Here is a 23,042-nt window from a genome sequence, read left to right as displayed (position 1 = left end):
GTCTTGACCCACATTAGGACCTTTTTCTATCTGATTACTGGTCTGTATTATTAAGACCTACTTACCGTATTTTAAAAAATTCCTATATGGACAGGAAATATTTTCACCAAGATGTTGTGTTTTGACTACTTACCATGTAATTTTTCTTGCAAAAACATGTTGTATTTGTGTGGTCTAACTTTTGTGTAATTTGTAGGAAAGAATTTTTTTTTACCTCTGAGGTTAAACAAACAAAAATAACTGAAGTGTTCAGAATGTTGTTCTCTGAAAAATTTCTGAGCTGTGCAAAACTGTGAGTTGTAAGATTGAAGTATCGCCAATTTACACTGTTGTGTTTATTTCTGCTGCACAGGAAAGTGACTCAGTTATACATGTACATACGTTCTTCTCCATTCCGCTTCATCACCGGGTATTGAGTATAGCCTTCTGTGCAGTGTACCCGTCCCATACACAACAGTTGCATCTGCTAACCCACAAACCCCCACTACATTCCTCCCCAAACTCTCTGCTCAGCAACCACACCTCTGTTCTCGATGCCTGCAATTCCTGTTCTGTAGATACATTCACTTGTGTCATATTTTAGATTTCACACGAGTCATATCATCTGGCATTTGTCTTTTTGTGACTCACTTCACGTACCATGATAATCTCTAGGTCAATCCGTGTTGCTGTAAATGGCATTGTTTTACTCCTTTTATATGGCTGAGTAGTATTCCATTGTATAAATATACTATACATCTTCATCCATTCATGTGTTGATGGACATTTAGTTTCTTTCCCCGGCTTGGCTATTGTAAATAGTGCTGCAGTGAACACTGGGGTGCACTATCTTTTTGAACAACAGCTTTCTGCAGGTATGTGCCCAGAGTGAGCTTGCTGGGTCACATTTTCAGTTTTTTGAGGAACCTCCCTACTGTTTTTCATAGTGGCTGCACCAATTCACCTTCCCACCAACGGTGTAGAAGAGTTCCCTTTTCTCCACACCGTCTCCGACGTTTGTTACTTGCAGACTTTTTAATGATGCCATTTGGACCGGTGTGAGATGATAACTCACTGTGGTTTAGATTTGCATTTCTCTAACAATTAGTGATGTTGAGCATCTTTTCACGTGCCTGGTGGCCATCTGTGTCTTTTTTTGAGAAGTATCTATTCAGCTGTTCTGCCCATGTTTGGATTTTTTAAGAACTGAGTTGTCTGAGCTGTTTGTGTCTTTTGGAGATTGAGCCCTTGTTGGCTCCATTGTCTGCACGTGTTTCCTCCCAGTCCACAGGTTGTCTTTTCATTTGTGTACGGTTTCCTTTGCTGTGCAAAAGCTTGTAAGTTTGATTAGATCTCATTTGTTTATTTTTTTTTTTTGATGGTTGAGTATGGTTTATTAAGCTGGGCCTTAGTATAGACACTGGGGCTTGCCCTTGGTGCTCTTAATGTACAAGGCCCTGACATTCTGTCAATTTTTCTTGAGCAACGACACCAGGAAGTTGACAGCTAAGTGGATGTACACAAGCGCGACATCTGTCATCTTCATGTGGCTGACAGCCACTGCCAGACACAGCACCTTCTTCATCTGCAACGTGATCGTGGACTCCACTTCATTGACTTCGGCCACCACGTTCTTATTGTGGGTCAGCAAGAAAGGGAACTGGCCAGCGTTTTTCAGGCCTGGGCCCAGGATTCGTGGGATCTGCTGGATCAGAGACTCTGAAGCCAAATGTTGAACGCTGAACATGAAAGTCGCTCAGTCATGCCCGACTCTCTGCGACTCCATATATTATAGTCCATGGAATCCTCCAGGCCAGAACACTGGAGTGGGTAGCCTTTCCCTTCTCCAGGGGAACTTCCCGACTCAGGAATCAAACCCAGGTCTCCCACATTGCAGGTGGATTCTTTACCAGCTGAGCCACCAGGGAAACCCCCAAAGGCCTCTTATCTCTTGGCCAGCTTCTCATTCTTGCTGAGTCTCTTCAGCGCCTCGATGTCCATGTGGGGACGTCCACAGCCGTGGCCGCATGGCAGTGCTGCTGTCCCCCAGGATGCACGGTGACCCCGGGGCGGGGAGTGGACTTGAGCCTGACGGTGCCCAGGAAGCGTCTGTCCTTCTGAGGGTCACAGTTTCAGGCTGATCTGAAGCTCCACCGTCTCCAAACACTTCTGGCTGGTTCCCGGGCAGGACTTCCCGCACCACCTCATAGAGGGTGTCACGGGAGACTTTGCTGCTCATGGTTCCTCACACCGTGATAAACCAGGGGAAAAAAAAAAAAAAAAAAAAGAGTCATTTGTTTATTTTTGTTTCTATTGCCTTAAGAAAACACTGGTAGGGCACACGTCAGAGAATGCAGTTCTCTTCAAGGAGTTTCATGGTCGTGTGTCTTTTGTTTAAGTCTCTAAGCCATTATGAATTAATTTACGTGCTCAGTGTGAGGGAGTGCTCTGGCTTCACTGATTTACTTGCGCTGTCCAGACTTCCCAGCACCACTTACTGAAGAGACGTCTCTCCTCCACTGTATATAGTCTTGTACTGTTTCTAGGGAGTATTACGCCCTTTTACTGAATTAGATTATGATTCATCACAGGTGCAAAAACATGCTGTAAAATTCTCGTAACATTTGAGTGTATCACTGAGTTTTTCATTGTATTTCACTGTTCCATTTATGTGTAAGTACGTCACTACTGTAATTATAGCTTCTAAGTTTTCATTTCTAGTGGGGCTAGTCTCTTCTGATTAACCTTTTCCAGAATACTTCAGCCGCTCCCGTGTACTTTTCCACGTAGCTTCAGAATCAGTTTGTCTTTTGCTGAAAGTCCCTGTGGTAATCTGCACTGTCTCATGCTATGCTGACAGGCTGAGAGAGACTTGCCATCTCTACGATCCTGAGTCAGCCTGTCTAGTAAGCGGGTGTGCCTTGCTAGCTGTTTCTGTGAATTTTCTTTTAGGTCTTGCAGTAGAGTTTAAAGTCTTTTTCTTCATAAAGATCTCCTGCGCTTGTGACATTCTAGGTGCTGCCCTGCTGAAAACGACTTCTCTCTTCACACCTTCCAAAGGTAACTGGTGCTACTTGATGGCGTGGCTGGTCACACCCAGGCACCTGGTCTTCTTTTACTGACTGTGGCAGCTCTTCCGGTTGATTGTCTTGGGGATCGCATCCCCCTTGACTAACAGCGCACTTGCCACCCCCTTTCTGATTTTTCTTCTGTCTAACTGTATGAGCTGGCATTGCTAGAGCAAGGTTAAAGGATCGTCACAAGAGTAGACATTTGTTCAGTTTTCAAATTTAATTTAAAATAAGTTCATCAAGTTTAATAAACACTTATCTATTCCTATTTAATTAAGTTTTAAGTAAGAATGATACTGGACTTAATAAAAATGCCTCTTAAGCATCTACAGAGATGACCAAATAATTTACTTTGATCTATTGAAAGGTAGGAGTAAAATAAGTTCCCCCAAATCATCTGAACCGTCTCGCTTTCCTGAAATAAAATTTACTTATTTATAGTGTATTAGCATTTTAACAGTGTAAGGTTCAGTTTCTTATAGTTTATTTAGGATTATACATAGACATTTGGAAATGAGATTGATCAGAAATTTATTGTATCTGTCACATTTTGATTGTGAAATTTCAATATAGTGTTCATTAAAAAAAATGATTTGGCAAGTTTTCCTTCTTTTTCTAAGCAGTAGGGGTATTTTCAACAGTATTAGGTTGGTGCAAAAATAATTGCGATTTTGCACTGTTGAAATCTGTGCTTTGATATTGGAATATATTCTAAATAAAATGTGATTATGTTCTATATCATTTTAACGTGAATTTCTCACTTTATCTTTTTGCTAATGACTTATTATTTGCTGTGCATTTTGTATTTATTTTAGACTATGGAAACAATGTTAAACACAAAGCAAATTTGAGATTTTCTTATCTGAGTTCAAAATGGGTGGTAAAAGCAGTGGAGACAACTCACATCAACAACAACACATTTGACCCAGGACCTGCAAACAAATGTACAGTGCCTAAGTTTTGTAAAGAGACGAGCACCTGGAAGAAGAGTGAAGGGGCGGCTGTCAGAAGCTGACAACGAAAACTGCGAGCGTCACTGAAGCTGATCCTATTAGAACCACGTGATAAGTTGTCCAAGAACTCAACTGCAACCATTGTACAGTTGTTCAGCATTTGAAGCAAATTGGAAAAGTGAAAAAGGTTGATGAGTGGGTGCCTCATGTGTGGACCAGAAATCAAATAATGGTTGTTTCGAAGTGTCATTTTCACTTTTCTACAAAACAATGAACCATCTCTCGGCTGGACTGTGACATGCGACAAAAAGTGGACTGTATATGACAACTGGTAATGGCCAGTTCAGTCGGTGGACTGAGAAGCTCCAAAGCACTTCCCAAACAAAACCAAACTTGCACCCAAAAAAGGTCATGGCCACTGTTAGGTGACCTGCTGCTGGTCTGATCCACTACAATCTTCTGAATTTCAGCAAAACCATTACATCTGAGACATGCTCAGCAAATTAACAAGATGCACTGAAAACTGCAATGCCTGCAAATGGTACTGGTCAACAGAAAAGGCCCAAGTCTTCTCTACGACAATGCCTGACTGCACTTAGCACAAGCAATGTTACCAAGTTCTGCCTCATCCACCATATTCACCTGACCTCTGGCCAAGTGAGTAGCACTTTTTCAAGCATCTTGACAACACTTTTGCAGGAAAAACACTTCCATAACCAGCAGGATGCAGAAAATGCTTTCCAAGTTTGTTGGATCCCGAAGCATGGATTTTTATGCTACAGGAATAAACAAACTTCTCTCTTGTCGGCAAAAATGTAATTATTGATTGTAATGGTTCCTATTTTGATTATAAGGATTTAAAATTCACAATCCAAAACTGTAATTAAATTTGCACCAATCACTTCATTGCAAATAGATCGGGAAACAGTGGAAACAGTGGCTGACTTTATTTTTCTGGGCTCCAAAATCACTGTGGATGGTGATTGCAGCATGAAATTAAAAGACGCTTGCTCCTTGTAAGGAAAGTGCATATTAAAAAGTAGAGACATTACTTTTCCAACAAAAGTTCGTCTAGTCAGGGCTATGGTTTTTCCAGGAGTCATGTATGGATGTGAGAGTTGGACTATAAAGAAAGTTGAGCACAGAAGAATTGATGCTTTTAAACTGTGGTGTTGGAGAAGACTCTTGAGAGTCCCTTGGACCGCAAGGAGATCCAACCAGTCCATCCTAAAGATCATCAGTCCTAGGTGTTCATTGGAGGGACTGATGTTGAAGCTGAAACTCCAACACTTTGGCCACCTGATGCGAAGAGTTGACTCATTGGAAAAGACCCCAAGGCTAGGAAAGATTGAGGGCAGGAGGAGAAGGGGACGACAGAGGATGAGATGGTTGGATGGCGTCACCGACTCGATGGACATGGGTTTGGGTGGAGTCCGGGAGTTGGTGATGGACAGGGAGGCCTGGCATGCTGCGGTTCATGGGGTCGCAGAGTCGGACACGACTGAGCGACTGAACTGAACTGAATTGCTATTAGAATGGTTTGTTCTTTAAAGTTTGTTAGAATTTTCCCATGAAGTTCTTAGTCTGTTGGCTTTTGGTAGGTTACCTTTTTGACAGTTGTCCTTTATTTCTTCTGTAACACTTCATCTGTATAGATTTTCTTCAGTTTTGGTAACTTTTGTTTTCCTCAAAATAATTCATTTCCAGATTTATTTGCAGAGTACAACAAAAATATCTTTCATCTTTTTGGTTTATTCTTTATCCGTGATTGCTTCCCACTTTTTTCCATTTTAAATATTTGCACAGTTTCTCTTTTCTCTTGATTAGTTAAGCTAATAATTACCTAGTCCATTGTTACTTGTTTTGACATGCACATCAAGAGAAGAAAGTCATTATGATCAAAAGCATTAAGTCTGGTGCAAGAAACACATGCCCCAGGGCAGAAAGCTGGCTCATGCACCAACCCTGCCTCCTCAGCAGGACTCACACAGAAGCCCCACCCTCGTCTCCCACCTATACAGCCCTCCCTCCAGTGGCTCTGAGGTGGTCAAGCTCTGCACAGCTGGGTTTCACCTGGTCCTGAGAAAGGCGGGTGGGGGCGGAGCAGGGGAAAAGGCTCCTTCAAGAGAAGCCACCCTGGGCGAGGAGTCTGGAGGCTGGTTCCGGCACCACCTGGAGGGTGTCAGTGCGGGTGTCAGTGATTAAGGGTCTCTGTGGCCCTCAGGGGAGTTTCAGAACAGTCCAGGGAGGAAGGTGAGCAGAGTGCAGCTGTGTATGGCGCCCGTGCGGACGGCGGAGGGGATGGGCCCCCTTCACCCGCAGCCTGTTCTTTACACTCGCCCTGAGTCCTCACTGTGGGGAGAATGACCAACACGAAAGCCAGCCCGACTACAGATGCCACGACAGCAGCGGACGCCCACCGAGTCCACTGCCCGTCTCAGCCTCGCCCTGCACGCCCGGTTCTGGGAAGTGCACCAAGGGGGCAGTCAGAGTGGTGCTCAGACTCATGGACCAGCACAGTCCTCCGCACATGCCACACATCCACAGCCACGGGATTGGCCAGGTAAGGCACGGCGCATTCACAGGTGGGCACCTAGACCCTCCGCAGGCCAGTGCTCCAGAGAACCAGTTATTAAAGTGGACACAAGGTCAAGAACCAGGAACAAACAGGGGACACGGACAGCAAAGTGTTAACAGTGATCGAATCTGAGACTGGACTGTGGGTAATACTTCTGTCCTTTGGGCCTTACTGCTTTTAGTATCACGTATACATTCTTTTCCTACTGAGAAACAGGATGCTACGAAAGTGTAAAAAGAGAAGAAAGTCGGCCTAACTTTTCTCGCCCTGGCGTCTTCAATGAAGCGGTGCCAGCTGCGTGGACACGGCAGAGCCACGGAGGCACCTCCACGAGCCTGCCTGCAGCACCATCCGGGAGCAGGGCTCTGAGCAGCTGGGCTCAGCTTGCCCCCGTCCGCCCAGCCTGGGAAGGCCGGGCTGTCACAGAGCTGCCTGGTGTAAGGAGAGAGGAAGAATGCCCAGAGAAGGCCAGAGAAGGTATGGGGAAAGCAAGTACCCGGTGTCCAGCTGTGCTATGCAGAGAGGCGTGATTCTCCTCCGACCGTCTGCGGTCCGCGTCTCAACCTGCTTCTTTAAAAGGTTCTGGCAAAGGAAAGAGACAGACGAAAGGAGACGCGTCAGTACCTGTGAGCAGGCAAGGCCTGCAAGGAAGCGAGCCTCAGCTCCCCATGTTGCGGCTTTTCGGGTGCAACCAGACGGAGCCTCTGGTTCAGGACGTGTGGGGCAGAGGCTCCAGCAGCCCCTCGCCTCTACCTCCACGGCCTACCTGACCGGGCCTCCAGACAGTGAACAGGTGCCGGGCCAGCCACACACCCGCAAGCACAGGCTCCATGCGGAGTCACCTACTGGGTGAGCCCTGATCTCCTCTCTCTAAACAGTGGTTTGTAAACGCTTTCCACCGGAGGCGCATAACCCAGGTCTCCAGTCCTGCCGTGTGTGTGCTCCGCCTGGGGCAGGGGGCGCCCTGCATTAGCGCCTGGGGACGGTTTTAGCCCTCACCTCTGTCTGTGCTCTCCCCCTCCCCCGCATCCCCAGGGGAGCACGGCCCCCAGAAAAAGACATGGAGCTGACAGTCTCTGGAGGGCAGGGCCCGAGACCCACTGCCCTGTGCCTAGCCCCCTAGAAAGGCTACGGACGGTATCCTTGGGGTACCGGGCCTGGCCCTCACCTTCCTGATGTCCTCCAGACTCTCCCCGTTGACGACGCCGGCGACCGAGGTGGCGGAGCCTGTGTCCCTGGCCGCAGGTCCAGCATCTCTGGCCACGGGGCCCTTGTGGTCCAGCTGCTGCTGCCTGCGCTGGTACTGCAGCATCTCTGGGTTCTCGATGACCGCGGTGGACAGCTGGGCCTCGGTCATGATGGCCAGGCTCTTGCCGTAGGTGGACTGGTGGATGCGGCTCTGGGGAAGGCCGATTGAGGGGTGTGATGCTGCCCACCCGGCCCCGGGCAGGGTCCCTGAGCCCTCCCGTCATCTGCCTCCTACTGACTACGTGTCAGGAGCGGCCCTGCACCCTCCCTGGGTGCTCACAGGCTTCAGGGCGTCTACACCTGGGGATGCGAGTGAACACCTGACCCTTTGGCAGGTCTGATGCAGAACGAATAGCAAGAAACTCTCGCTGAACCAAAATTGAGATCCTCGGGTTGTAACATGAGGCTCTTAAACCACTGCAAGGACGCAAAGGCTTCTTGGGAACCAGATCCCAGACCCAGAACCTCCTCCCACAGCCAGAGAAGCCCTGCGAGGCTGGAGGTCCCCACCTGAGAGCAAGGGAAGGCTTGGCGTGCGGGCCAGGGAAAACTTTCTCTGCCTGCGTAGCTCCCAACACGTCCCAATCGTCACGAGCAGGGCCTGCCCACCTTCCCAGACCTCAGCAGTACTAGGCCATAAGACACCCATGGGAGTGGGGGCGGTGGCCTCAGCACGTGGGTGTGGCTGGTGGCACAAGCAGAAGACGCACATTGGGTGTGCTAACGACCAAAGCAGAGGCCAGTGGGAGAGCTGTCCGGCAGGAAGGACCCCGGGCAGGGTGGCCTGGGGCCACAAACCCCTCCCTGGGCCCTGGAATCTCGGATCAGGATTCAGAGCTCAGCCTCAGCATGCTTCCAACACAGAGGCCTGCCTGCACCCAGGCTGGTCACAGCTCTCGAGGGCGGAGGGAGGTCACCTGGAGATGCTGACCGGGGGAGGGAAGAGCTGGGGTGGTGGACTCACTCGCCTCCCACGGGTCAGGACCGTGGGTGCCAGGCCGGCCCAGGGCCCTGAGCCAGGCAGATCCCAATGCCGAAAGGGTGACGCCGTAGTGGGGTCCCCACAGAGGCCTCTGAGGAGCTCCCAGCAACAGCGGCCCCCTAGAGAAGAGAGCTAGCGTGGGCCTGCTCGAGGGAAGCAAGCTCCAAGCTGCGGCAGGGAAAGCCGCACCAGCGCCCCGTCCTGGGCAAGCATGCTTCTGCCCCCACACCTCAGGCTAGCCAAGGAGGGGCTTGCTCACGGGCTAGCAAGACGGAGTAGTCCTGCCTGGAGAGGTGTGGCATGCACGGCCCTGGGACTGGGAGACGTAAGTGCCAGGAGAGGGGGCCCTTCCTGTCCCGATGGCTGACCCAAGGCCGTGTCAGCACAGGACGCGGGGTGGACGGGCGCCCGGCAGCCCCTCTGCGCTCCTGGCGTGAGCACTGCTAGGGCGGCTGTCAGCTCAGGGAAAGACACCCAGGCCTGCTCGTGACTGAGACGGACTCTGGATGAATCCGTCTTCATCTGTGAGGGTGACAGGCTCTAACAGGCTAAGCCCAGGGACGCCTCAGGAAGCAGTGAGTCTGTGCAGGCTGCAGGGGCCCCAGAGCCGTGCAGCTCCTACCTTCTCCTCCTCGCTCAGAGGGTCTCCCAGCTCGTCCTGGGAGAAATCCAGAAATGCCACGGAGCCGTCCATGGAGCACACCAGGATGCCCAGCCCATTCAGGGTCCTAGAAGAGATGACCGTCAGCAGGCAGGCACAAGCCCTGGGGAGAGGCCCCCATGCCTGGGGGGAGGCGGGGGGACAGTCCCATCCCAGAGGGCTCTAGGCCCTACAGTTATCCGCACACGTACACCTGGGGGTCTGCTCCGGCTGCGACCCTGGGCCCGGCCACTCGGCCCTGATCACATGAGGCCTCGGGCTCCAGTGGGTGCCTCCCCCGCCCCAGACTGTGCCTCGAGCCGAGGCCAGCTCACCAGGAGATGTCCATGATGGATTTGTCGAACAGCTCGTGGATGACCACCAACGGCCGTTTCAGGCAGGTGAGCTGGAAGGCAGATGAACGCGTGAGACTTCCCCACCCACTCAGCTCAGAGCCGCCACCAGACAAAGAGCCCCAGTTCAGCTGCGCTGACACAAAGGGCATATCCAGCTCCGCTCACCCACCACCAGGACCCCAGCGGTGGGCCCAAGCCCACGAGACACACACAGTGGGGCCAGGGAGATGGCTGCACACACACCACACGACCAGTGATGCCGGGGGTTCCGGAAGGCCTCTCGAGCAGGGATGGGGCCAGGGCCGCAGGGGAGGAGGCAGCCGCCAAGGCAGGTCCTGGGACAGTACAGCCTCAGGGAGGACCAGCCCCCTGCGTGTACCCAGGCTCTGCGGGGGCAGCGCCATGCACCTCACGGGCTCACGCTGCCCTGGACCAGGCCCCAGGTCACCACTACTAACCCCCTTTCTTCTGTCTTGGGACAAACAGCGTACTCTCTTAAAGTCAGGCACAGGGCTGCCCACTGACAGTGTGACACAGCGTGTCACAAACATTCCATGCAAGCCTTCGTCTGAGGCCGCGCTCCCGCCTGTCCCACGCGCTCCTGCCCGAGGGCCCCCACATGGCCGAGTGCAGGCCCCCACGTCCAGCAGGTTGGGCTCCCACATGCAGGGCCGGCCCGCCTGCCCCCAGGGCCCGGGAACCCACCTCACAGGCAGGAGGCCCTGCGGCCAGCCTGGTCCTGAGGATGGGGCTGGACTCTGAGCCTGGAGCCCACGGGAACCTCGCCCTCCAAGTCCTTTCTCCAGAGACCCAGCCTGGCCCTCCACCCACAGTCCCGCCTGCAGGCCCTCGTAAGCGGGGGCCCTGTCGACCTGAGCTCCAGCACCAAGGCTTTGCTCAGAGCACCAAGACGGAGCCGTGGGCGCGTGCACTGGACTGCCCACGATGCACCAGGCCCAGGCCTGGGACAGGGTCTGGGGTTGCCCTGCCATCAACAACTGTCCCGAATGTAGCTGGGGATAATCTCCAGATCTGCAACTCCAGACCCACTGTCTACAGGGAGTCAACTGTGAGGAATAAGCTAATGTTAATGCAGCAACACACACAAATCTCAACACGGCATGCCAAGTGAAAGCTAGACAGGGTACAGACAATGAACCCTGGGCAACTGCATTTGTGTGAAGCCCCAAACAAGAAGGCCCAGGCACACGGCAGACGCTGTGGCGAGGTGCCCGGGCGGGGGGCCAGGAGCAGCCCGGGCTACACGGAAGCCACACGCCTGACGATCTGCACACTGCAGGTGGCTGCCCACGGGGGCTTCCTGTCAATATAAAAGGTCCCTTAAAGGAAAGGAAGGCCAGCGCCACGTGTCAACTGCAGCCTGGCCACGCCCTGCGCAGGGCAGAGCCCACTTCCCGCCACCAGAGTGGGGTCTCTCCTCTCCCGGCTGCCCCCCCGCCCCCCGGCAGCGAGCTCAGGGTGGGCTCACCCAGACGGACAGCGAGCGGTCCTTGCTGCCGACGGCGCAGCAGCAGTACGGGCAGCTGGGCTTTGTGGAGCTGCCGTTCTTCTGCTTCTTCTTGAAGATTTTCGGATTGAATTTCTGAAGCCAAACGATAAAGGCGAATCAGTAACGAGCCGGGCACCAAGCAGGCGCCCTGCAGTGCTGGCCCCCAGCCTGTCCAGCACCAGGGACCAGTCTGGCGGAGGACAGTCTCTGCAGGCTGGGTGGGGTGGGGTGGGGCGGCTCGTGCTTGTCTGAGAACCTGCCGGAGGCAGAGCGCAGGCAGGGTGCGGGGGAAAGGGAGCGCCTCTGAACACAGATGAAGCTCCGCTCACTTGCATCCCGCGTCCTAACCTGCCAAACAGTGGTCCTCGGGGGCTGGGGATGCCTGCCCTACACCAAATTTGAGACGCACGTGGGTGGCCCAGGGGGGTCTTGTCCCAGAGGCAGGCAGATGGCCGGCTGTGGGGAGACGGGAGAGCTGTAGCAGAGGTGTGGGCCCTGGGCCTGGCAGCTGGGAGGCCTTGGGGCGAGTGTCCCGCGGAAGCACCGGGCCAGCCACGTGGCGAGCCCTGCAAAGGAGCCGGTCCCGAGCTCTCAGGCTCTAATGAAACCCCACCTGAAGCCGGTGTTACCGACGTAGTTATTCTTACTTGTTTAAGACATATAGTTCAGGCCGAAACAGCTAACGTGTATCATCAAGCGTGGGAAGGACGAGCCCGTTCTGATGAACAGAGACCCGAGAGATCAGGGTTCTGGACAATCCCCTGCCCTGTCAGCCTCAGACACCCTCTGCCTCCTCTGCTCGGCGGCCCACAGCTGACTAGGTCAGGCTCACAGGGGCTGCTCCACAGCCTGCCTCGGGCCTGGGAAGACGCTACTCAGGAGGCTGATCGCCACCACCAGGCGGGTCAGCTGACTCACAGCATGGCCTTGGAGCTACGCCAGCTGCGGATGGGTCTCAGGGAGCCTGGGGACTGGGCAACTTGTCAGGGCCACCAGCCTGAGAGCCCTCGGGCAGGCCCACACATGTGGAAGGGCCAGGCTGGGCCCACAATAGTCCTGACCAAAGCCTGACTCCGGTGATATTCTTCATCACGTGCATCTGCCAATAACATACACAGGATGTGTTCTGTAATTAGTTTAAACGAAAGAAAAACTGGACGACAATGTGTGCTGGCCCTTGGAGGCCACCTCCTCAGTCCCACGTGGCCCGGGCCTGGGGAGCACGGCCTGACCCAGGCTGTGGGGGTCCCGCTCGGGTGGCACTGATGCCTGGCCGACCAGAGGCCCTGCGGACTCACCACGACGGTCACAGCTTTCCGATGCCCAACAAAGTCCATGTTGGTCTTCCAGCCCTCCCGCTCAATGATCTGGGCCGTGGGGCCGGAGTTATTCATGGCGTGGGCGGATACCAGGTAGTGCCCGTCAGGGGACCAGCTGAGCCGCAGCACGTGGGTCGTCCCTCCACACTGCAAGAAGCGTCTGTACTTGAAAGGAGCCCAAGGCCAACTTTGTGACCAGAACCCGTCCCAGGACTCAGGCTGAGTGGTGCCGCGCGGCTCTGCTGCGGTCCCGCTGCCCTACTGCTCGGCGCACAGGCTCTGAGGGGCCGGCCAGGCCCTGTCCACTGCGACTCTGCGCGGGCCCCAGGCTTCTGACCATAGACCCTCCTCCGCCCAGCACCAGGGAGCCCACAGGGGTCTGCAGAGCACGTGCTGCGGCTGCCGTGGAGCCCTGCTGACCCTCGGGGGTCTGCCCACGAGCCTGTCCTGGCACGGCAGTAGGGACGAGGGCCCAGCTGTTCTCCTGAGCCTCTCCTCCCTGCAGCCTGGAGATGTCGCCGCCCAAGGAGAGGTTGGCAAAGTCCCCACAAACCGCCAAGGGCACAGCAGAGAGGCCCTGCTTCCCGACCCAGCCAGCCCTGACACCAGGTCTCCTGCAGGGAGAGGTGACGCTGCTAAAAGCAGCTGCTGAAGGTCGGGGTCAGCCCTGGGCAGCCCAAAGGCCAAGGGGGCTAGGACCCAGGCTGTGCAGGCATGGAGGAAGGCCCACAAGGCAGAGCTTGAGTGCAATGTGGAGACACCCCTGCACCAGGACGGCTGGACACAGGAGTGCGTACACCCAGGAGGTGCTGAGGAGGCGTGCGTACACACAGGAGGTGCTGAGGAGGCGTGCGTACACCCAGGAGGTGCTGAGGCGGCGTGCGTACACACAGGAAGTGCTGAGGAAGCGTCTCCTGGACCACGGCAACCCCCAGCTCTGACCCCACGTGCACGCAGAACTTGAATGAGAGAGGGGCAAGACAGCACGTGAGCCACCGCAGTCGCAGCTTTGGATGCTGTGCACGGGACAGCTAAGGGCCCGCAGAGGCTGCCTGCCCCCAGGGCAGAGGCTGGCACGCACCCACAGGAACAGGCCAGCCTCCAGCCCCACGGGGGTGGCATGCTGCCCACCTTCAGCGCTGAGCCACACAGGTCTCTCCACTGCAAAGGTGGACACTTAACAGCTCCCGAGAAGGGGGCAGCTCTGACTCCGCAGTTCTGCCCCACGTCAGAGGCGGTGGGGGTGCGGGTGGAGAGGGGACTGCGGGTTCTCACCTCGTCGAACGGCTTGGTGATGCTGGTCTCTAACTGCCAATCCAGTGTCCTCCACACCTTCAGGCTGCGGTCGTCAGCTTGAGAGGCGATGTATTTACCAACAGGATCCCAGGTCAGGCCCTTCACTAGGCCAGAATGGCCTCTCAGAGTGGCTAGGATTTCTGGGGGCACAAATAAGAGGAGTTGGAAAGACGTCACCAGGGGAAAACTCTTATCTAGAAACATGGGCAGTGGGCCGGCCGGCCAAGAAAGGGGCCTTTAGGAGCCGTCAGGCCAGCTTCCCGCCTGGGCACGCACAGAAGAGCCTGCAGTCTGCTCTCACCTGGGAGCTGTGCCCCAGCGCTGGTCTCCCTTCTGGACAGGAGTCCACCCGCCAGAGCCACCCTGACCGTGCAGGGGCAGGCCCTACACCGCGGGGTCCCTGTTCGTCCTCACTGAGGACGAGGGTACGCGAGACGGAACCCGCCCCGACAGAGCAGGGACAGGAAGCACCTCGTGGGCTGCAAACACAGTGCTGGCCGGGGCTCTGCTGTCAGGAGGGATTCCAGCCCGTCAGCAGGAAAATCGGCATTCTGCAGAGAGGGACGTGTGCGCCTGCTCACGCCCAAGGGCGTCACAGAGACGCCGGGGGCAGAGGCCGAGTCCGGGGAGAAGGCGCACCAGCTGGCCAGTTCCAGCACTGGGCATGCACCTGCATGGGCACTCAGTTACTGCTTTCTTTAAAGTCAACTTTTAAACCTTAAACACGGTTGGCAGAGGCCTGAGTTACGGGCAGGAGCCTGAGAGGCCAACTGAGGGGACCCAGCCCGCCCGCTGCAGCCACCAGCAGACGGTGTTGCGGCCAGACCGCCCAGGCAGAGGCGCGGACCTGGGAACTTGACGGCGTTCCAGATGACTACGGTGTTGTCCACACTGCACGAAGCCAGCCAGGCGTCATGGGGGGACCATGCGACGTCCATCACGTCTGTAAGACAGGGGCGGGCGCTCAGCCTCACCACGGTGTGGGTGCACACACAGCTCCACCCCGCCCGCCTGCCGGTCGGTCAGTGGCCCCAGGCTTCTCATGGCTGAACAGGCTTGACCCGAGACCACCGTCACTAGACTTTCCAAACCACCCTGAAGCACTTCCCACTCAGGTCCTGCAACTGGCCAGGAGATTTGGAGCGCCCGGCGGCCCCGCCCCGTCCCACCCCTCCCCAGATGAAGTGTGGAGGGCCCGCTGGAGCTGGGTGCCTGTGCTCTGCACCCGTGTGCGGCGGCCCCAGCAGAGCAGGCAAGATGGCCGAGTGCGCCCTGGTTCCTCCGAGCGCAGAGCCTGGCTGGGCACGGGGTGTGCGGAGGAAGGGCTGGGGGGCCAAGACAAAAAGAGCCGCCACTCAAGAGCCGTCGGGCCCTCTCCTCGAGGCCGTGAGCTCCTCGGGGGTCTCTCGCTGCGGGCGCGGGCCAGGACCAGGCTCTGGCTTCTCACGCACACTGGCACCCAGGGCACTCTGCACACCTCGCGTGTGGGGTGCTTCTTCCAGACGGATGCACCCCTCTCCCAGCCCCGGGGTGGGCGGGGGGCTCCTCACGTGCTACGAGCACAATGTCTGATTCAAAACTCTTCTTAGCTTCAAGATGGCTTCCCTTCCAATCCGCTGAGTCTATTTTTGTTTACTTGGCCACGGCAAGACTGCCTGTTGGAGCCTGAGGCAGCCTGTGGCCTCCCCTGCTGCATCCATGTGCTGGGAGGAGGCTGCGGGGGTTCTAAGGCAAAGGCAGGTCTGCGCGGGGGGAGGGGGGGCACACAGGAACCCCCTCTGGAGCCTGTTGGGGTGCTGGGGGCTCCACGCACACCCCAGACCCCGGTGCCCCCAAAGCCTAGAGCAGAGGCCTGCTCAAGTCGGGCTCCAAAACAGAGGCAAGTTTCTTAGCAGTTTCCTGAACTGAGGAAAACACAGACATTAACCACCAAGTCCATCAGTTTTCCTTCCTGTAGGAGGTTACTGTCGTCAAGTCTGTTATTCTCCCTTGCGGTATTTTTTAAAATTATTACTTCTTTTATCACTTGCTAACTGTGAAAACACATTCCCTCTGCTGGCAGTCTGATGAGTGAACATTCCTTCTGTCTTCTGCTCCTCTCACGGCTGGAGCACGTCAGGCTGTCCTCAGCTGAGCTCACGTGGCCTCCTCTGCCCGCCAGCTGCTGCGTGGCTGCTGACCCGTCCCCCGTGGACAACAGCACTTTCCTCTGGTTCCGGGGCCTTGAACTTACAGCCCTGCAGCCTCCTCGACATCTGTCACTCTGTGTGTTTCCCCCGCACCCTGACTTGCCTTACCAGATGCCCTGTGGAGCCACTGCCGAGTCTGCGGTCAATATCCACAAGGGACACAACCTCCCTGCACACCAGCTCGGAGCCCCTGCCTTCAGACCACGCACCTGAGGCGCTCCCCGCCCCTGCTGTCACGCTCACCAACGCCCCGGCATCGTTTCATCCGGGCGACTCCCAGAGAATGACTTCTCTAACATCCTTCAAGTCCTCTGCCTGCACCAACAACCTTGGCTCCCTGGCCTTGGCCACTGTCCCCACGGCCACGCCCAGGAGCCCTCCCTGGCCTCACTCCCACTGCTGCCCCAGACGCTCCCATGGCTCTTCCAGCCATGACAGCCTGGCCCGTCCACCTGGAGGGCCCCCGTCCACCTGGAGGGCCCCCGTCCACCTGGAGGGCCCGGCGCCCACCCCTGCCTGTGATGGCTCTTGCCCTGTCTCTGCAGGAGACCAGCCAGGCTCCATCCAGCTCCAAACCCAGGTCTCTCCTAAGCCCCGCCAGCTGGGCCTGAACCTTACCACACCTGCAGGAACCAGGCCTGCCAGGCCACAGCTTCCACGTGCTGCCCTGCGGCTGCCCTGACCCCTGGTGCCCAGGCAGCTGTGGGCGGGGGTGGGGGGTGGGTGCTCGCCCCTGAAGCTCTCAGCATCTTCACTGCCCCCGTCCTGCTGCTCAGCCGTGCCCTGGGCTCCAGCCCTGCCTGTTACCCACTGTGACCAGATCGCAGGCCAGCCCCCACCTACCACCGCCGTTCTGCTTCCTGGATCTGCCCAATCACTCGCCCCGAGTTCACCGTGATGACCCCTGAAGCCCGACAGACCCTCACCGATGCCGCCACGGGTCCCCCAGTGTGGCCGCAGCCCCCGCCCCACGGCCCAGGCCCCCAAGCTGCTCTGCCTCGCTCAGCCAGTGCCCCGGCCCCAAGCCCATGGCCACACCCCGGGCTCCTGCTCCACGGGCGCCCCTGCCTGGTCGGGCCACATGCTCGTCCCCTCCCCACCCTCCGCTCTCCGCTCCCCGCTCCGAAACTACCTTCTGAGACCTTCCTTAGGAATCTGAGTAAAACTGCACGTATCTTTTTATCACTGGATACTCCAATTGCTACTTTGGCTACTGCTAACTTTTGGCTATTGCTAGACAAAGCTTAAAGTTTTCTTACATGAGGCCAATTTAGTAACTTATTTTTATTAGTCTGAAGTGCTTTTTAATGCTTTCTAAGAGCTTCGTTCCTCACATTGTCTCAATTTTATATCATTCTCCAGTTTGTGTGCTTCCTTTTTCTTTTTTCTCTTTTTTTTGGTACACAACACAGCTTGAGATGACTGGATGGCATCACCGACACGATGGACATGAGCTTGAGTGAACTCTGCAAGTTGGTGATGGACAGGGAGGCCTGGTGTGCTGCAGTCCATGGGGTCGCAGAGTCGGACCTGACTGAGCGACTGAACTGACACGGCTGGTGGGTCTTTGTCCCCCGACCAGAGACAGAGCCCGGCGCCCGGCAGGGAGAGTACTGCATCCTCCCCGCTGGACCACCAGGGCACCCCCTGTGCACCTTCTGATTCTGTTAAACTGTAGAAATTCCACAGGAGCGCCGTGGCGACAACATCCACGTCTGTCTCCTCTCTGTACCAATGGGGCAAGGCTCAACTGTGACCTGTGTTTGCCCTTGCTCCCAAAGACTCAGGGGAGACCTTATCGCGATAAGGGAACAGTTATCTATGGCCATTGAAAAAAAAAAAGGATTTTTATTAGGAATTGATGCCAAATAACCTAATATTCATTTCAGAACGCCCTAGGATAACCCTGGCTTCTCTTACCTAAATTTCTAGTATGTTAACATATGTGAACAGAGCACCACAACACAAAATTCTTCTGTTATAAGTCATACTTAATTAAAATGAATCACTGCTTTCAAATGTTATTAAATTCACGAGTATTCTGGTATTTCTGATTTTTCCAGCTTTGTTCATATTTGTTGGAAATGCAGGGTTGTAGCTTCCTTTGAAGAGTAAATATTTCTAAGTTTCAGAAAAATTCTTAATAGTCAGAAACCACGCCTCGACAGATAATGTGGGCTCAGGAGTCATTTTCTGAAGGTGACTCCCAGCTCCCCACCATGGTTACCATTTGCTCAGGTTTTCCTAACCCTGTGGTATCAACTGTGTAAACTAGAACTTTCTAGCAAACCCTATTTCTTCTTGTGTTTTGTCTGTAGCTCAACACTACACATCACACTATACTCTGACGATTTCCACCGAGGTTAAATGCTCTCCTAGACCTTTCACTTCTAGTTTTATCAAGGTGTTTCTCCCCATCCTGGTTAAACACGCCCAGTACATGGTTTTCACACGTTGCTGTTCAAGATCCAATGCTTTCTACCCATTTCTGCTTTTCTCCTTTTTCTTAAATGGTTTTACTCACACCTGCTGCCGGAGGGGGGCAGGTGCCCCCACTGAAGGTGGGCAGCCCTGCCTACCTGTGAGGAGCCCTGGGGAGTGGGCCCAGACCCAGTCTCAGGTGTGGGTCCATGGAAGTCCTCTCTGAGCCCCCCACCTGGGTAACCTCACGGGCAGCTCCCCGGGTTCCAGAGAAGCCCAACAAGGCTGCACTGGCAGCAAGGTGGTTAGTTACACAGCTGACCCCGTCAAGGTGACCCAGCAGCCCTCCCTCAGCCCCTGCTCACCCTTCCAGCATCAAATGCAGCGTGCCCCTCTGCACCCCCCCAGCTGCAGGCTCCCCCCCACCGCTGGTTTTGTGGGCACCCACGAGGGGCCCGCTCCCCCCTGCTCTGCCCTAGGAAGCTCCCCGGTCTGTCTCCTCTCAATGCACACAGGCCCGGCTGGGCCCTGGCCATTTCCGCCTGAGCCCGAGTCTGCCTCCTGTCGCACAGTGCCCCAGGGCTGTAAGGGCCCCCATCAGCAGAGCCACAAGCCCTCCAAGACCGGCCCTGCACACGCAACCAGCATCCCAAGAGCTGCCCTGCAGATGCAGCGGGTGAGATGCGGCCAGCTCACCGCTGGCCCCCAGCCCCCTGGCTAGACTGCAGGCTCTCGGAGGAAGACTGAACTGCACTGACTCTGGGGTCCCTGGCCTCTGACCGAGTGCTGTCCACCTCGGTCCAGACCTGAAAAGTGCCCACTGAAAACACTCTAAACACACTCAAAGTCAAGGAAGAAGCTTTCCAGTAGGCCCCCGTGTGCGGGTTTCTGTGGAATAAAGAAAGTGCGCTTACGGACTTAGCGATCCACTGATGAGGCAGTGACTCAGTTCCCAGGATAAACAGCGGGACGTGGGGAGTTCTACATTAAAGATATAAACACACAGCCCATGAGGGCAGGAGTGGGGACACTGACGCCGCTAGAGGCAGGCGGGGGGTCGGGGCGGCCAGACGCAGGGCTGCGCTGAGGCCCCGCAATCCACGGGGCCGCTTGGTGCCCCCCTGGGCAGCCCACTCACCGCCTGAGTGACTCCGCAGGATGGAGACGCATCGCCACTGCTCCACGTTGGCAAGCTTGCCACTGGAGCCGAACACGGTGCTGGGCCCGATGTACCTGTGCAAGAGAGGAGTCAGCGGGGGCCGGGCCGGCACCACGGAGACAGACAGACAGACAGCGGCTGGCTGCACAGTGGGGGCTGGGCGGGCGAGGCCGCATCTGTGCACCAGGCAGACGCTCGCAGCCTGACCGACCCTGGCAATGTGTCCACGAGACAGAGTGACGTGACAGCCACAGGCCCGGGTGTCACTCAGAACAAGCTCCCTGACGTCATCTACGCTGGAGCACAGCCCAGGACACGTGGAAACACACAAACACAGCCTGTGGCTCCCCTTAAGTGGTGGGATTGTGATTTCTTTCCGTTTCCCAAACTGGGTACCACATATGTTATTCTACGTTAGCTAAAGCCACAGAATCCCTGAGGCCCTCCTGCAGGGCCGTGAACTCCCTGCTGGGACGCTGGGGCGGGGACAGCGCTGGGGTGGTCCCCGGGCCCCACAGGCGCGACCCGCTAACACCCTCCGTCCGGAAGAACCTGTGCAGGCTACAGGCAGGCTCTTTCAGCACAGCCCCAGAGACACTCCGGCTGAGCTGGAGGCATCTGGTCCCTAGCCTGCCTGGCCCAGAGGCCCAGGACCAACCTGGGAGACCCCAGGAGACAGTGCACTGTGGGTGCAGTGCAGGCGCTCGGGGCGGGCGGGGCTGTGGAGTCCCGGGCAAGAGGGAGCAGGTGAACACCAAGAAGGGCGGGCTCTGGACCCACCGCAGGACCCCGTGTGCGGGGAGGCCTCACTCGAAGGACAAACCAGAGAGGCCACCAGTGCCAGCCCCGGGGCGCTGAGCAGGCCTGCAGGCACGTACGTGGCTGCCCCCCTCCACGTGTACTTCCTGCCACCCCTGAAGCTGGAGCTCTGGGGACCTCAGTGCTAGGGTGGGATAAAGACCAGCAAAGAAGCTTCTAGATACAAGACGAAGAAAAGAAAATGATGCTTACGTAGCCCGCTTCCACACCATAATCAGTTTGTCGTCTCCCCCGGAAGCTAAGTACATCCCACCGTTTGACCATCGCACACAGTTCACACACGCTGGGGAGAGAAACAGAGTGGTCACACGTCCGCAGGGCCGGGCAGCAGGTGCAGCTCTTGAAGGCCACTCTGTCGGGGCAGGAGGGCGTGCAGGGCGCCGACCGCCTGCACAAGCGCCCCCCCAGATCAGGGTCCGCGGGGGCCTCGTCTCTGGGAGGTCAGTGCCGAGCACACGGTCCAGGAACTGGGAACTCAGACCCCTCACGTCAGCAGGGGTGCAGACTGCTGAGATGTGTCTGACCAGGGATGACCCTCCACAGGAGGGTTCGTGAGGAAAGGCCGAGACGCCCTCTCCAAAGCATCCGGGGAAGCGGCTCAGTAGAGCATCAAACTGGCTTCAAGCCACCTACCAGCTCTTTCCCAACCGCAGGCATACCGCCCTGCACGCACCAACTAAGCAGGCAGAGATCCAGGCCCTGCCGGTCGGAGCCCCCGGAGCCCCACGACACAGGACGATGTCCGGGCTGTGGCCCTCTTGTGGACGCGGGAGGGGCGCAGTGCACACGGGGGCGTAACTTGGAGTGGAGGGTCTCCGGGGCAGCTGGGCGGGCCCCAGAGCCAGGTACGGCCTCCGGGCGCTCCAGGGCAGGGAAGTGCGGTGCTACCGCGGGAGAGGACACTGCAACCCCACTGGGGAGCCCTGAGGGCCTGGCGGAGGCCCTGAGGGCCACGGCAGCCGACCCGGCATCTGTTTAGCTGTCTCGTGGGCACCCTTCCCCGGAACCCTACTGCCTCCAGGCCGCTGGTCCCAAAGCCCCGTGGAATCAGGCAGGAATGACTCGTGAGCAGGAAATCACCGGAGGTACCTGCAGACTGTCCAAAGGTGGTTCTGTGGGCGGGCCGGGTCTTCTGCTGAATAACTCACCCAGGTGTGCAGCCAACATCTGCGCGTCAGACAGCAGGCCACGGGAGCTAGCGCCGCACGGCCTTATCTCTCTGATCATAAACACACGTGCTAACCTTGGGCACTGTGCCAACACGCAAAGCCTGCAAAGGGCCACCCTGTAATACCTAAGTGATTGTCCATCTGGCAAAGCATCTTGGGGACATTCTCGTCCTTCTCGTCATCCTCCTGGAGGACTGGAGACATATTCCAGATTACAACCTTCCCAGAATCCTGTCCTGGAATGGAGGAGCAGAAACAGCTTGATGAGTCTGGAGTGGGCACAGAACGCCACGCCCCACCCTCGCCCGGCAGAGTCAGGCCGACCGCTCGAATGAACAGAAACAAGCACTGCTGGGCTCGGGGGCCGGGGGCTCTGCCCTGGCCTCCAACACGGGCCCACTAGGGGCCCAGGGGGTCCTCATGCCCACCCGGGACCCAGACCCCCATCTGGGACACAAGCGGCTGTGCAGGCCATCCCACACCTGCTCCCCCATCAGGGCTGCCCCCACCGAGCTGACCAGACGCTTTGAGAACTGAGCCTGAAACGTGCCCTCGACAGGGAAAAGGTTCGCAACCTCCCTGCCTACCCTGTGCCATCACCGCCGGGGGGAGACCGCCTGGCAGCGGGCACTTTGCTGGCACACACGCCTGGGCACCTTGGGAGGGATCCCACTGCTGGGAACTCCCAAAGGGCAGCCCCTCACTAACTCTCTAGCACAGGAGTGAAAACCAGTAAGGGCCTGGACATGGACGTGTCAAAATCTCCACACAGCACTCCTGAGACGGCCTCCTGGCCAGGATGTAAGGACACTTGCTCATCAGCCCCAGACCTCAGGGTGCCAGCCCGGCAGGCAGGCGCGCCCCCGCGGATGAGGACGGAGCCCAGCCCCGGGGACAGTGCGGAGCTCTCTCGAGTCGAGAGATGCGCAGTGACGGTGGGCTGAAGCCTGCGCCCAGTGCCCCCACCCCCCCCCCCCCGCCCCCAGCTCTGTCGTGGGACCACCAGCCTCCCCGCGCTCAGGAAGCCAGGATGCAGGCTGCCTTCAACAGGAGCCCACTCAACAAGGGTCAGAACAGAAAGCTGCTGCCAAAACACTTAGAGCGCGCGCTGAGCCCCAGGTTTGGCCGTGACCCGCCATGGGCGCACTGCAGAGCGGGGGGCGGGCGAGGGTGGGCACAGCACCCCGCTGCTCCCCAGAACCTACCTTGCCCTCCAGTTGCAAACTTGGTCCCATCCGGGTGAATATCAACTGAAAAAATTGGTTTGCCTGGAAACAGAGAAAAGAAACACATAGTTACAATCCGAAACATACAATATACCAGTTATTTAATTACTAACCCTAATCACTGCTC

At 56.5% G+C, this 23,042-nt stretch overlaps 1 protein-coding gene and 1 pseudogene across 5 annotated transcripts in view; both read right to left on the bottom strand.

Moving 5' to 3' along the window:
• The window catches only part of LOC133056219 (protein HIRA), a 46,231-nt gene that overhangs the window by 11,619 nt on the left and 11,570 nt on the right, over nucleotides 1–23,042 (bottom strand). The window contains exons 2-13 of one of the 5 annotated variants that reach the window (XM_061141337.1): nucleotides 22,895–22,957; nucleotides 21,815–21,925; nucleotides 20,713–20,803; nucleotides 19,681–19,775; nucleotides 14,780–14,875; nucleotides 13,912–14,072; nucleotides 12,616–12,783; nucleotides 11,297–11,410; nucleotides 9,787–9,857; nucleotides 9,434–9,539; nucleotides 7,750–7,980; nucleotides 7,078–7,163 (exon numbers count right to left, since the gene is read on the bottom strand). In XM_061141337.1, coding sequence (XP_060997320.1) covers nucleotides 7,078–7,163; nucleotides 7,750–7,980; nucleotides 9,434–9,539; nucleotides 9,787–9,857; nucleotides 11,297–11,410; nucleotides 12,616–12,783; nucleotides 13,912–14,072; nucleotides 14,780–14,875; nucleotides 19,681–19,775; nucleotides 20,713–20,803; nucleotides 21,815–21,925; nucleotides 22,895–22,957 — 1,393 coding nt within the window. The other 4 variants (XM_061141340.1, XM_061141341.1, XM_061141338.1 and 1 more) reach the window with 4 other exon arrangements.
• LOC133056222 (large ribosomal subunit protein uL1-like) lies at nucleotides 321–7,064 on the bottom strand (annotated as a pseudogene).

This window comes from Dama dama, chromosome 5 (genome assembly GCF_033118175.1).
Source record: "Dama dama isolate Ldn47 chromosome 5, ASM3311817v1, whole genome shotgun sequence".
Classification (NCBI taxonomy): Eukaryota; Metazoa; Chordata; class Mammalia; order Artiodactyla; family Cervidae; genus Dama; species Dama dama.
The sequence above is the reverse complement of the archived record's forward strand: the minus strand, read 5'-3'. Positions and strand labels throughout refer to the sequence as shown.